Here is a 12,393-nt window from a genome sequence, read left to right on the forward strand (position 1 = left end):
AATGGAAAATGGAAGGGAAACCGAAGGGGCGCATGCGCACAAAGAACATTTTTTGAATGAAGCCAATTGATTGGCTGAGGGATCGAAGGGAACCAAAGGAATAGGTAAGTTTCTTCTCTTACTTTTGTCTCTCTTTTCTTTCTCTTCCATTTTTTTTACCTTTCTTCTTTTCTCTTTTTCCCCTCACTTACCTTTCTTAATAATATTTTTTTTTCTTTTTCTTTCTTTGCCTTTTCTTGTTCATCATCTTCTTTATCTTCATCTTTTCTCTTCTTGTACCAAGAGCCGGTCTTTTGGTCTTAAGAAAAACGGGTAACAGCAACACAACAACAACCTTTTTGGAGTGAAAGAGAAAAAGAGAGAAAGAAGAAGAAGAAGAAGATGAGGATGATGGTGAAGAAAAAAAGATGCTGGTGAGTTGAAGAAAAGTAAAGAAACTTAAAAGCAAACAGGTAAGAAGATGAAGATTAAATTAACAAGGTAAGAAGAAGAAAATGATGATAAAGAAGGGAGAGTTAAAACCCGTCTTTCTTTTTTCTCTTGGTTATTGTACAGCCGATGGCACCCGCTCTCTCTTTTTTCTCTTTCTTTTCTCTCTCTCTCTTTCAGTTTCTATGTTTCTTTTAAATTTTTACTTTTTTCTCTTGTGTTGTAAACACAATTTCTATTTATCCATGGAAAGTAAAGGTAGGTGGATGGTTTCCATGGCCTTAGAACATTTTCTCGGAATGGAGTTTGTTTTTCTTGTCTCTCCATCTACATCTGTCTCCATCAAGTCACCTTATAAGGTCATGTCAACGGTTTTCGGATCCACTTCAACCTCCAAATCAATTGATTACATATGAAAAAGTGTCTATTTAATCTGCTTCTTGTCATTGGCTTCAGCTAAATCATTTTTACACCAACATCATCATCATCTCTCTCTCTCTTTAAAATTTCTCTTCTCCCTCCTCCCTTTTACAGCTCATACAACAACCACATTTTTACCTGATCAGGTAGCAACTTCAACCATTTTTTACTGTATCTTTCATCATCATTATCTTCCATTGCCTCTTTCTCTTTCTCATCTTCCTCTCATTAGCCATCCTCTCTCTCTCTCTCACACTCTCTCTGTATTTTACCTTTGTCTCTCTCACACTCATACACTCTCTCTCTCTCTCTCTCTAGGTTTCCTTTTGGATTACACAGTTCAACAACAACAGCCCAAGGAAATTAGTGAACATAAGCTGTGGATGTTAATATGCAAATTAGATATTAGTCATTTGCCCCTTTTTTCTGCTTGCAATTAACGTTATCATAAATTTCACGGAAAACGATCCGTAAACAGAAAAGTTTTTCCAGTATATTTTCTGACCTTTTCTGCCCTTTCCGTTTGACCTTAATTAATACAAAATAAGTCAAAGCAAGAAAGGAGGTAATCTAAAATTCAAGAAAATGAAACAGCATAAGTGTTGATGATTAATTGGTGGGCCATAAACACTTATAAACACCAGAATATAACCAAAAAGGAAAAAGTTAATGACCACAACAAAGTGACCAAAGAGAGAGAGAGAGGATGAGTTGCTAATCTGAGATTCGATTTTTGTTTTCTCATGAAAACAGTTTCTCTTTAACGTCCATGATTAATTATTCACATAAGAAATTAAACTTTGAACCTGATTAAATTTTATTGTTTACAGGTCAAAGTTTATATTTTCAAAGTGTTTCCAGTTAATTAGTTTCAATTGTATAACAAGAGAAACAACAATTAACTTAACTATTAGAAAACAAAAGATCCAATGGTTAATCATTTCAAGTGAAAAACGAAATCATTAGAAAAGTTAATCACTCTGATCTTTGATTGTTGATGTAAAAAAATCTCCAATTTTGTTTTGATTATCATCTCAATAATTAGGAGTAATTTAATTGCTTAGTGTTGACAGAAACAGTTATCAGTTAACAATCAATTTAAATACTCATCCCAATCAATGTCAATTATTTGGCATCGATTAACATTAACTAGTTTTCACTTAATTTGTTAATTTGGTTAAACATTAAATTGTTTGACTGGTAATCAATCAGTTTTGATTATTTGTTTTGTTTCAACGCTAATCAAGTGAAGTTAATTAACATTTAAAACTTGGTAAAATTAAATATCTTCACTTGAATTTTGATTAATCAAAAACTAATCAATAACAATTTAGTTCACCTTTTCTTAAACTTTTCTAACTTTCTCATCAAACTAATCAACAACTTTTCCAAAACTAAATCAACAACAATTTAAATGATCAACAAAGAGGATCTTTGTGTATTTCCTGATTGATTGACAATTAAATTAAACAATAACAACAATTGATAATAGCAATTGAAATAATCAAATCCGTTTACCCTTGAAAACTGATAATGAATAAAAAACAATATTAGTTGAAACCAATCATGTTAAACTTAAATTGTCGTTAATTGTTGTTGTTGTTTTCCAATGTTAATAATATTCAATGAGAAAAAATAATCATCACAATTAATTGTATTGAATAAATTTTTCTCATTCTTTTCTTATTTCTTATCCTTTAATCTAATTACAATCAATGTAATATTAATATAATAATAGTAACGTCTTGATTTACTTGATTGTTGCTTTTCATCAACCACAATTAATGAATTAAGATTGAATCATGTAAGAAACTTGAACAACAATTTAAATTGTTACCCTTAGATAAAGATGAGTAATCATGATAATAATAAACAAAAAGGTTGCTGGTTAGTAATTCTTGTCTGATCAATCAAATTTAATCATAATTCAGTTGACATTCATCATTATCATGATTACAATCATGAATTTATTCATTACCATCAGGAATCAGATTATTAGGATAATCATGAAGATGATTTAGTTTAGAGGGAAAGGACCTGATAACAATTAAACAACACAATTTACTTAAATTGTGTAAATTAATTGAATCTCATGAAATGTCACCCAAAAGCCAGAAAACGATCTGGATGATAACGATGATGATAAACAGCAAGATGAACAATAACAATTGATGCTATTGGTTTATTGTCTTGTCAAAGTTTCTGATTCAAACATAGACAAAAAAACATGATGATGAACAAAGAGAGAGAGAGAGAGAGAGAGAGAGAGAGAGATTTGAGAAGAAATTGATGAAGAAGACAAGTTTGAAGGTCAATTAGAAGGAAGAGAAAGACAGTGAGAGAGAGAGATGATGATAAGGGAAGAGTGAGTGATGATAAATGAAGACAAAGATTCTCTCTCTTTTTTGATCATGTTTTTCATGTTCAGTCCTTGAAACTTAACTGGGTGTGGATTCCCTGAAACCTAACGAACCTTTTGTAACGTTTATTATTCTGGACTAACCATACAGAACGAATCAAAAAGATTCGTAGTTATTATTTTTCCATGATGAGAGTTAATAAAGGGAGAGGGAGAGAAGGTGGAGTGGGTGGATGGAGCAACTATGGAAGATGATGAAGGAGAATATTTTGTTGCGTGTTTCCGTGTGAAATTCATGATACCAGGGAAGATGATAAGGATGAGAATTCTGATCTAGAGAATCGATGAGAAAATTATTTTCAGCTTGATTCCATTTCTCGGTGGAAAAGAATATAAAAAAAATCTAAAAGAAGGTGAGAGAGAGAGAGAGAGAGAGATCAAGTGATGACAATGATGATGATGAACACAAAGAAACAGAACGACCATGATGATAGTGATAAAGAAGATGAAGAAGATGAAGAAGATATCAGTTAACAGGATAAACAGCAACATCCTTGATGAAAAGCAAATGATTAACTTTAAATTTGTAATTTCCTACTTTTCTCAATTAATATTATATTTAACTGACTTTCTCTTTTTTCCTCGAATCATCAATTTTATCTTCTCTTACTTTTCATCTCTTTCTATTTGTCTTTCTTATTCTTTTGATTCAATTTAGTGAATTACATTTAATAGGAAAAGATTAACAAAACCCAGAGAGAAAAGATGACAACTGTAAAGATGAAGATGAAGATAAAAAGGAAGATGAGAAAAGAGATAAAAAGAAATTGTCTTTGAATTATCATCTTCATCTTTATTAAGTAATATTCAGTTCAATGGGAGAGAATGAGAGAGAAAACTTCCAAAGACGTTCACTTATCTTCATTCACCTTTCTCACTCTCTCATCATGATGATCCATTTTTTACCCACCCAATCATCACCATAATCATCCCTGTGGGCTCTTAATGATACAATGGCCACAAAAATAATCGACTTACATGTTAACAGGAAGATAAAGAAAAAAAATTCTGAGAGTAATCATGATAATTGTGATTCTATGGAATAATGTTCTGTGTAAATGAGTTAAATCTTTCCAATTTCCAATTTAAACTAAATTAGTTGTTCATTTGATGATAAATTGTCTCGAATAATGATCATCATCATCATCATAGTAATGGAATAGAAAAAGTTTCATTTATATTTAATGCTTTTCAAATGTAAGATGATTGAGATGAAAAGGATGAAAATGATGATTAGAGATGAGAGATGATTTCAAGATCATCAACACGAATTTAGGACAAATACAATGAACTGAATTAAGAAACTTTTCTCTCTCTCTCTATGAGAAATATGATTTTCTTTTCTTCCTTTTTTCTTTCTTCAAAAGTAAATCAATCATATTTTATTACAATTGCAATTTAAGCTAATCCAGTTTCAATTTTACGTCAAAATTGTTTTTATTTTGCAATAAAATCATCACAACGATTAAATTCATCTTGCAATCATCATCATCTCTCATCAATTGCTACTATTGCGAATTGTGATTTGTATAACTTGCACGTTCACTAGAACCGTGATTTCTGTTAATTATTACATTTGTAAATTACTTAATATGCAAATGTGATAAAGTGATTATTGCAAATTGATTGCAATCAACAATCAAATTAATGTTGAAAGAGAGAGAGAGAGAGAGAGAGAGAGAGAGCAGTTTAGTGTTTGTGTGACTCTAAATTGTTGGAACTTGTTGAACGGAAGTCCAACCAAATTACTAGTTACAAGATTAAGAAGATGATGATTATTATGATTATCATGATGATGATTAAATCTAATTGTGAAAATCTGTTCTTTCTGAAAGAAGAAAAGTCAAAAATAGAATTAGAAAAGAAGAGAACTTTTTATTCAAGTTTCATCATCATCATCATCTTTTTCTCTGTCATTTTTATCCATCGCAAATCTTTCAAGCTCTTCATCTTTATCTTCCCTTATTATCATCTCTGTATTTAAGTTAATTGTCACTGAGAAACTAAATTGAACAATAAGATCCATTGAATTTAAGAGAGAGAGAGAAAAACAATTTTCTAAATTGGAAAAGTTTTCAGTTAAAAAGTTGGTTAACCCACACAAACGCCGAGTGAACAATTAAAACTTTAATCACGAGGATAATTGATTAGTCCAGATCAAATTAACACTAATTGTAAATCTTTACGAGTCACAAATAAACAAGTAATCAAACTATTAATATAAACAATCAATATAAATCAATTAGGAAACTTGAAGCTTGTAAATTAATTTGATTAATCTGATAAGTTTATTGATCTTTTTTTCAATTGATTTTCATGTGAAAACTATTGAAATGATGAAAATTTCATCAAATTGATTACCATTAATGAGCTTTTGGTATTTGTTGATTGTTGATTGTTACAAGTTTCTAATAACATGATTGAACATCTAATTCAACTAGAAAGGTATGTGTTAATTGTTACGATGATTAATATTATTATAACAATTTACAATAAACAATTGTCCTTGTTGACTGATGAATGAACATCAATTTAATCATGACAACAAAAAAAAGGATCAACAGTTGACATAAAACAAGTAAAAAACAATTGATTGTCAATAATTATTATCGATTAACAATTTAAGATTAACCCAGACCAAGTAAACAAAACAATTAACAATTTAAATTGTAATCATGAGAAACAATCACATGAGATATTTGATTATCGCCATTTAAATTGATTGTGCTATTGGTTAAGTTAATTGTAATTGAGATGATCGGGAATGCAAATCAAATAAAATCAAGTAGCAAATGCAATTTGAGTTATATAAAGTTGATTACTTTTGGGTTAACATAATTGGTTAACAACAATTTAAATCATAATTAACTAAATAGTGTATCTAATTGAGGAAACATGAGTTTCACTATTAACTTTGTTACTGTAATACTTTAATTGTTGCGATGATTAATAACTTAATGATCAACTTGATTAGATGTTTCATAATTTTCTCTGTTTTTCAAACACCAAATTAATTGCTGGTCAATTTTCGCGATTCTTTTGACCATAGAAAATTATTATAACCTTAAGGTGGAATCTAATGACCCGGTCAAAGGCTCAAAGATCTTGAAAAGATCAATTAACACATTCAACAAGTGATTTTCAATTAGGAAATTGTTTCGTTGTTACGATAAACAAATTACCTGTAGACTTGTTTCGATTGGCATCAACTTGATGAATACGTAATCAGATTAAGAGAAAAAGTTATTTATTGATGAAAGTTTATAAAATTTACTCAATGAGTGTGAAGAAACACAAAATTAAGAAAAAAATGAAATAGGACAAAAAGATTGACTAATCAGATTCGTTACAAACTTTTCTCACATCATCTGTTGCTTTCCAAAATCTCGCAATTATCTCATCTAGTTCTTGATTAAAGGAGGGTGAACTTGTTGGTGGAGGTGGTATTATTAGTGAGCTTAGGTAATCACAGTCATCCTTATTAGATTCGTAACCATTGTCATAATTAGATTCATCGAGGCTTAATGACATGGCTGTTGTCGGTGGTTGAGAAAAGTCAATCATTCGAAATTCATTTGGATCAATTGATTGTGGATATGACCAGGGGGCAACTCTAACCAAATGTTTACCATGATAACTTGGAGCTAAAGAAAAAAATATTTAAATATTAGTTATTAATTCACAACAATAACGAAAATCAAATAAAAATGAACATGCAATTAACTAATGACACATTGAAACCTTGCAAGGGAAATAAAATTAAATAAAGAAACCTATGGAGTGATTTAATATAAATAATATTAATGAAATAACTGGAGTTATGATAGTAATAGTATTTAAACATGCTATCGAGCGAGAAAAAAATGAAAGGGAAAAATGGTTAAAACGATTACGATTATTATGATTAAGCTCCTACTCTTACCAATCATTGATTCACTTAAATCTTTGATAGCATTTGAAGAGAGAGAGAGAGAGAAAATAAATTAATTGAATTGACAGTTTGATGTTCAAATACATTGTTGAAATTTAACGGCGTCTCTTTCTGGATTCAATTGTAATCTATTGTAATCCATAAAGTAATAACGTTATTATTATCATTTTTTTGTATATATGAGAGTTGATAGTTATTGATGTGTACTGGATCCAAGTAGCACGTTTATTGATAATGTCGGTGATCATTATTTTACCTTACTATTGTAATTAAAGCTAATTAATAGTTGACTGTTTTATTTTTACTTGGTTTCATTGAATAACAGTCTTTTGTTGCTTGGAAATTCAAAAAGAGAAAGAGAAGTTAACATGAAAATGAGAGCGAAAGTTAAAGTGATTTAGAATATAATATTCATCATACCTGAATCAGTCCACCATGAAGGTCCCACATCCCAGTAGACGGGAATCTCTTTGGAATCATTTTCATCTCCAGTTTTTGTTAATAATTGATGATAACCTTTTAGAACCAAGGTAAACTCCTCAGCATCTTTCTCGTCCAGAGCAAAATGTAACGGTGAGGTTTCGATTGAACTACCAGTACCTTTTAATTGTATTTCAACGGTAAAACTAAGATCATCGTCTTTGGTTACTTGAATACTAGTCACATCCTCTATTTTGGCTAAGGTTATCGGTGATGATTGACGTCCATGGGTAACATGACTAATACCATATTTTGGTGATATGAGTAATGCTAAATCAGCGGTTGAATCACGGATTATAGTTGAGAATAATTTAGCTCCATAACAGGGTAATTCACTGATGATGGTCAGATAATGAATTTTGGTTTGTCCTTCGGTCAAATGTTTCTGACCCGTTGGAATCAGGGATCGATTCTGTTTAAGGGAATGAATGAGATACTTTCGAAGTTGTTTACGTTTCATCGTTTCCGCCAAAGAATATGGCACAAAAGGTTCTAAACCATATTCCTTTTCGACTGCTTTTAGATTCACTTTTCCTCGATTATTAACCAATCCATTGACTAATGCGTGTTGATAAAGTTGTAATGCACATAACCTTAAGGCTATTTCATATTTCAATTCGGGTGTAAATCTTTCCTGAATTACATCATTGCAACATTGTCCATATAAATATTCAAAACTATTGGGATCCTTTTTAAATAACTCATTGGTATCTTTTGGCACAAAGGTCATCCTGAATAAACATCTTAAATTGTGAGCACCAGGTCGAGCAGCGATTTTGGATAAAGTATCTTTGGGATCTAGAATTGTTAACTTGTTCCGTCTTATTGATTTAATATGTTCCGTACAAAGACTATAATATTCTGGACAACGAAGGTCAAGTTTCTCTATAAGAGAGTTCAGAACATGTTGCACTGTAATGGAACTGTCATATTTAAACGTTTTGGTTTGACCATTTTCCAGGAAAACCTTCAACACATTTGGCATGATGGGTACATCTGATTCAAATGCGGTTGGACAATATAAAGGAGACCCATTAATAGCAACTCCTTCAGCAAATCGAACCCTTGATGAATTAGATTTTAATTTAGCTTTCTTGGCGGCTGTTAAAATGGCTGATTTACGAGTTGAATAGGGTTGACAAACAGTCAACTTAACTGAGTCTTGACAAGATTTAACCATATCAATAACCTCATCTCGAGGTGCTTGAAGTACATCAAGACCATTGATTTTGAGTATTTGATCTCCTGGTATTAATTTATCTTCACTAGGCCCACCTTCTTTGACAGAACGAACTATCACTGGTTTAACAGAACCTGCGACAAACCCAAATCCACAATCAGGATCACGAAGCAATTCAACTTCTCTTGGCTGTGGTGGTGCTTCATCTTCATCTTTCCTTGGATCTTCATATGTAGTTGTTTTATTAATGTGATTGATGTAATAATTTTTCCTCTGAGTCACAAGCAATTTCCCAACCATAGGGTAAACAAGGATCACCGGCATCCCAAGCATCAATTGGTGGTAACCAGGAAGTTGTTTGGCTTACAGGGTTTATGTAATAGATCCTACCATCTGAGGCTAATGAGGCAGTTATGTCTTTCTTCAAACGTGGATTTGGTAAAGTGCTAAAAATGAATGAAAGGTAGAAAAGGTAAAAGAAAGAAAATGGAGAAAAGAAAATGAAACAGAAAATAGAAAATAAGAGAAAAAGAGAGATGATTAGAATAGAATAAATATCAAGTAAAATGAAGAAGAGAAGAAAAAATAACTCAATAGCAAGTGAATGACAGGAAAAGAAGGAGGAAAAGAAAGAAATAACGAAGGGATGGTTGAAGAGAGAAAAGTAGGAAGACAGTAAATAGAAAGAGACGAAAGTAATCACCAAAAAATTAGAGAAAATGGAAAATTAAATCACTTAAGAAGAAAAAGAAACAACTGATATTCACTTGATAGCAAAAAAAAGAAAGACAAGAATTTGGTGAATTGGTGAAAATCGTTGCTAATATTTTCTTACCTTGATTGGATCATCAATCCTCTCATTATTTACATGAACAACAAGTAAACTTAAATGTAACCGTAAATCACATTAAATTTCACATTAAATAATCAGTTGATTAAAAATTGTTCTCACATTTTGGGCAATTAAATGACAATCAAATCGTTGAAAAAATTTACTCTCTCTTTCTCTCTCAGAAACTTCAACCATACAAGTCAACAGCTATTCTCAAGTTTGCTCGACAAATAGACCGACTTGCTATTCTCACTACTTTTCTTCTTTCAGTGACATCTCGCAGCTCACCGATCAACTAATGAGTTAACTTCTTTTCATTTCTTTTTTTGATCAAACTTTTTCAATTTAATTGTTTCGTCAACTCATTTAATTAATCAACTTGTGATGAAACTGCTGGTTGGCTGAAAAACTTGTTGCTTATTGTTTTCTGAATCAGGTTATTGTGATCAGTCAACTTGTTATACGTTTTTAAGGCCAAGGTTTGAAATTGAATTGATTATTGGTCTAAATTTTAATTATAACAATCAAATTGGTTAACCAGTAATTAAGACAATTAAAAAATAACCAATTTTCTCATTTAAATCAACTCTCAGTGTTGCAATTATTTTGTTTTCCTTTTCTGGTTCTATTATTCAATTGGTAATCAATTTTCCAATAAACTAATTTGTTGATTGTTCCACTTCGAGAATGATAATTAGTTAATCTATTCTCGGGTATTAATGATGATTTAATGATAATTTGAAATATTTCAAAAAACTGTTTGTTTTTCTGTAACTAATTGTATCTGATTGCTGATTAACGTTAATGAGAAATGATAATAACGATGACGGTGGAGTAATTAACTTTTAATTGTCATCTTCATAATCAACTAGATGTTTCTGTTAACCAGATTCACTAATTCACCTCGTTGTCAATGATCAAAAGATGAGGGATTTTATTGATTTACTGATTGACTTTAATTGTTACCGTTCACCTGGTAAATCAATTCGAAAGGAAGATAAAAGTTAATCAGTTGAAAAAAAAGAAAGAGATGAATTAATTTAATTAACTATTACATTAAACACTAATTTTGATCAACAATAAAACATGAAACGTCAATCTAATTGCAATTTTTTTACCTCTCCAATTAGGTTGAACAATTAAAATAGATTAAGTTGATATTAAACTGATACAAATTGTATTGTCAGTTACAATATGATTTAGGGATTGGTTAGGATTGGTTGAGTTTGATTAGTTCAATTGTTGTGTTGGTGATTTAGTTGAGTTAATTAACTATGGTTTGCAAACCAATCCTTTTTTAACCAACATTAAAACAATTTAATCAACAACCAATAGGCTATTTAAACTTCATACCTATGAACATTTAACAATTTAATGAACCATGAATTAAACAACAATCAACATGAACCAATCAATTCTGTGTAGGAATTAAATTTCCGGGAAGAAGATGATGATAATGAGGATGATGTAAATTAATATGAAAAGATATTATCATCCTCATCATCACCATGAAAAGGATGAGAGATGAAAAAAAGGATAAAGATGATTGTTTATCAATGAAATTAACAATTTACAATTACAATTAACTATTAGTTATCATGACAAGGTTGAGTTTCCCCGTTGTGAACAGTTTAACTGAACAATTGACAGAATCACAATTTAATTTTCTAATCATTAAGTTAATCAATATTTAGTTTTATCTTTATTATTAGTTGATTCATTTTCACAATATGAGACAAGGTTAAGGATCAATGAGGGTTTGTGATGATAATCAATACCAAATTTGATTGATTGTAACTGATTATCATCAAATCGTAAGTTAATTGCCTCCAGGCTGAAAACTGATCATCTTTTTAAATGATTAAAATCAATAAATTATTATTTACATAACCAACTAATTAAGTTGTTAAATTGATGAAACTTAAATGGCAGTTTTTTTCTTGATAATTCTGTTAATTGAAATTCATTTTCATCATTGATTGTTAATCATAATCGTCATTAGATTACCATCATTAACCATTCAAGTAAATTTAGTAAACCCATCAATCAACGTTTAAGAAAAATTTAATTGAGAAAAGTTTTTTTTATTTCCGTTTCTAATTAACCTTCCAACAGAAATTAAACCAAATTAATCAAATTGTTGATTTGTGAACATTTTTCCATTTGTTTGTCAACTGATTGAACTAAATACACACTTTGAGAATTGTAATCAATGTCATTGTTGATTGTTATTAAATTGTTGTAGGCAAAAACCATCGTTATTGTCAATGGGACATAAATGTTAACTTAACTAACCTGTTTCCATCTTAATTGTGATTAGAAATCAACTTTAAACAATGAAAGAAAAACTTTTCTTCTTCAAATTTTCTTCCGCAAGCTTAATCTTCAATTCAATTCAAGTAACATGGTCATTTAATTCCCTGTTCTGTTGAATACTTGGAATTATTTAGCTTCCTTATCATCATCTTAATCTTTATCTTCATCGTCATCATCATGCTCATCATTTTCGCCATCAATTTCATCCGAAGAAAAATATTCTTCTTTTCATCTTATTCTTCTTCGTTTTTACCCATGACAAATGCTGATGTTATCAGATGATGATGATGATGATGGAAGATGAAGTATAAATCTCATCCCCTCACTCCTCCTTCTCATCTCTCTCTCTCTCAATGATGAAAAGCTCATCATCATGAACTTTTCTT

General features: G+C 30.4%; 1 protein-coding gene and 1 long non-coding RNA gene across 2 annotated transcripts; one reads left to right on the forward strand and one right to left on the reverse strand.

Moving 5' to 3' along the window:
- Nucleotides 1–2: 2 nt before the first annotated feature.
- LOC128396222 (uncharacterized) lies at nt 3–2,554 on the forward strand. Its single transcript, XR_008326783.1, has 3 exons — nt 3–480; nt 556–995; nt 1,168–2,554. It is a non-coding gene; the product is annotated as an uncharacterized LOC128396222 (long non-coding RNA).
- Nucleotides 2,555–6,498: 3,944 nt separating this feature from the next.
- On the reverse strand, nt 6,499–9,890 carry LOC128396219 (FERM and PDZ domain-containing protein 4-like). Its single transcript, XM_053356774.1, is given in 5 exon segments — nt 6,499–6,912; nt 7,191–7,211; nt 7,620–9,130; nt 9,132–9,305; nt 9,695–9,890. Coding segments are annotated over 5 exon segments (2,043 nt in total). The 5' UTR covers nt 9,721–9,890; the 3' UTR covers nt 6,499–6,601.
- Between the last annotated feature and the right edge of the window lie 2,503 nt (nt 9,891–12,393).

The sequence above is a fragment of the Panonychus citri genome, unplaced genomic scaffold (genome assembly GCF_014898815.1).
Source record: "Panonychus citri isolate SS breed McGregor unplaced genomic scaffold, ASM1489881v1 Contig00143, whole genome shotgun sequence".
Classification (NCBI taxonomy): Eukaryota; Metazoa; Arthropoda; class Arachnida; order Trombidiformes; family Tetranychidae; genus Panonychus; species Panonychus citri.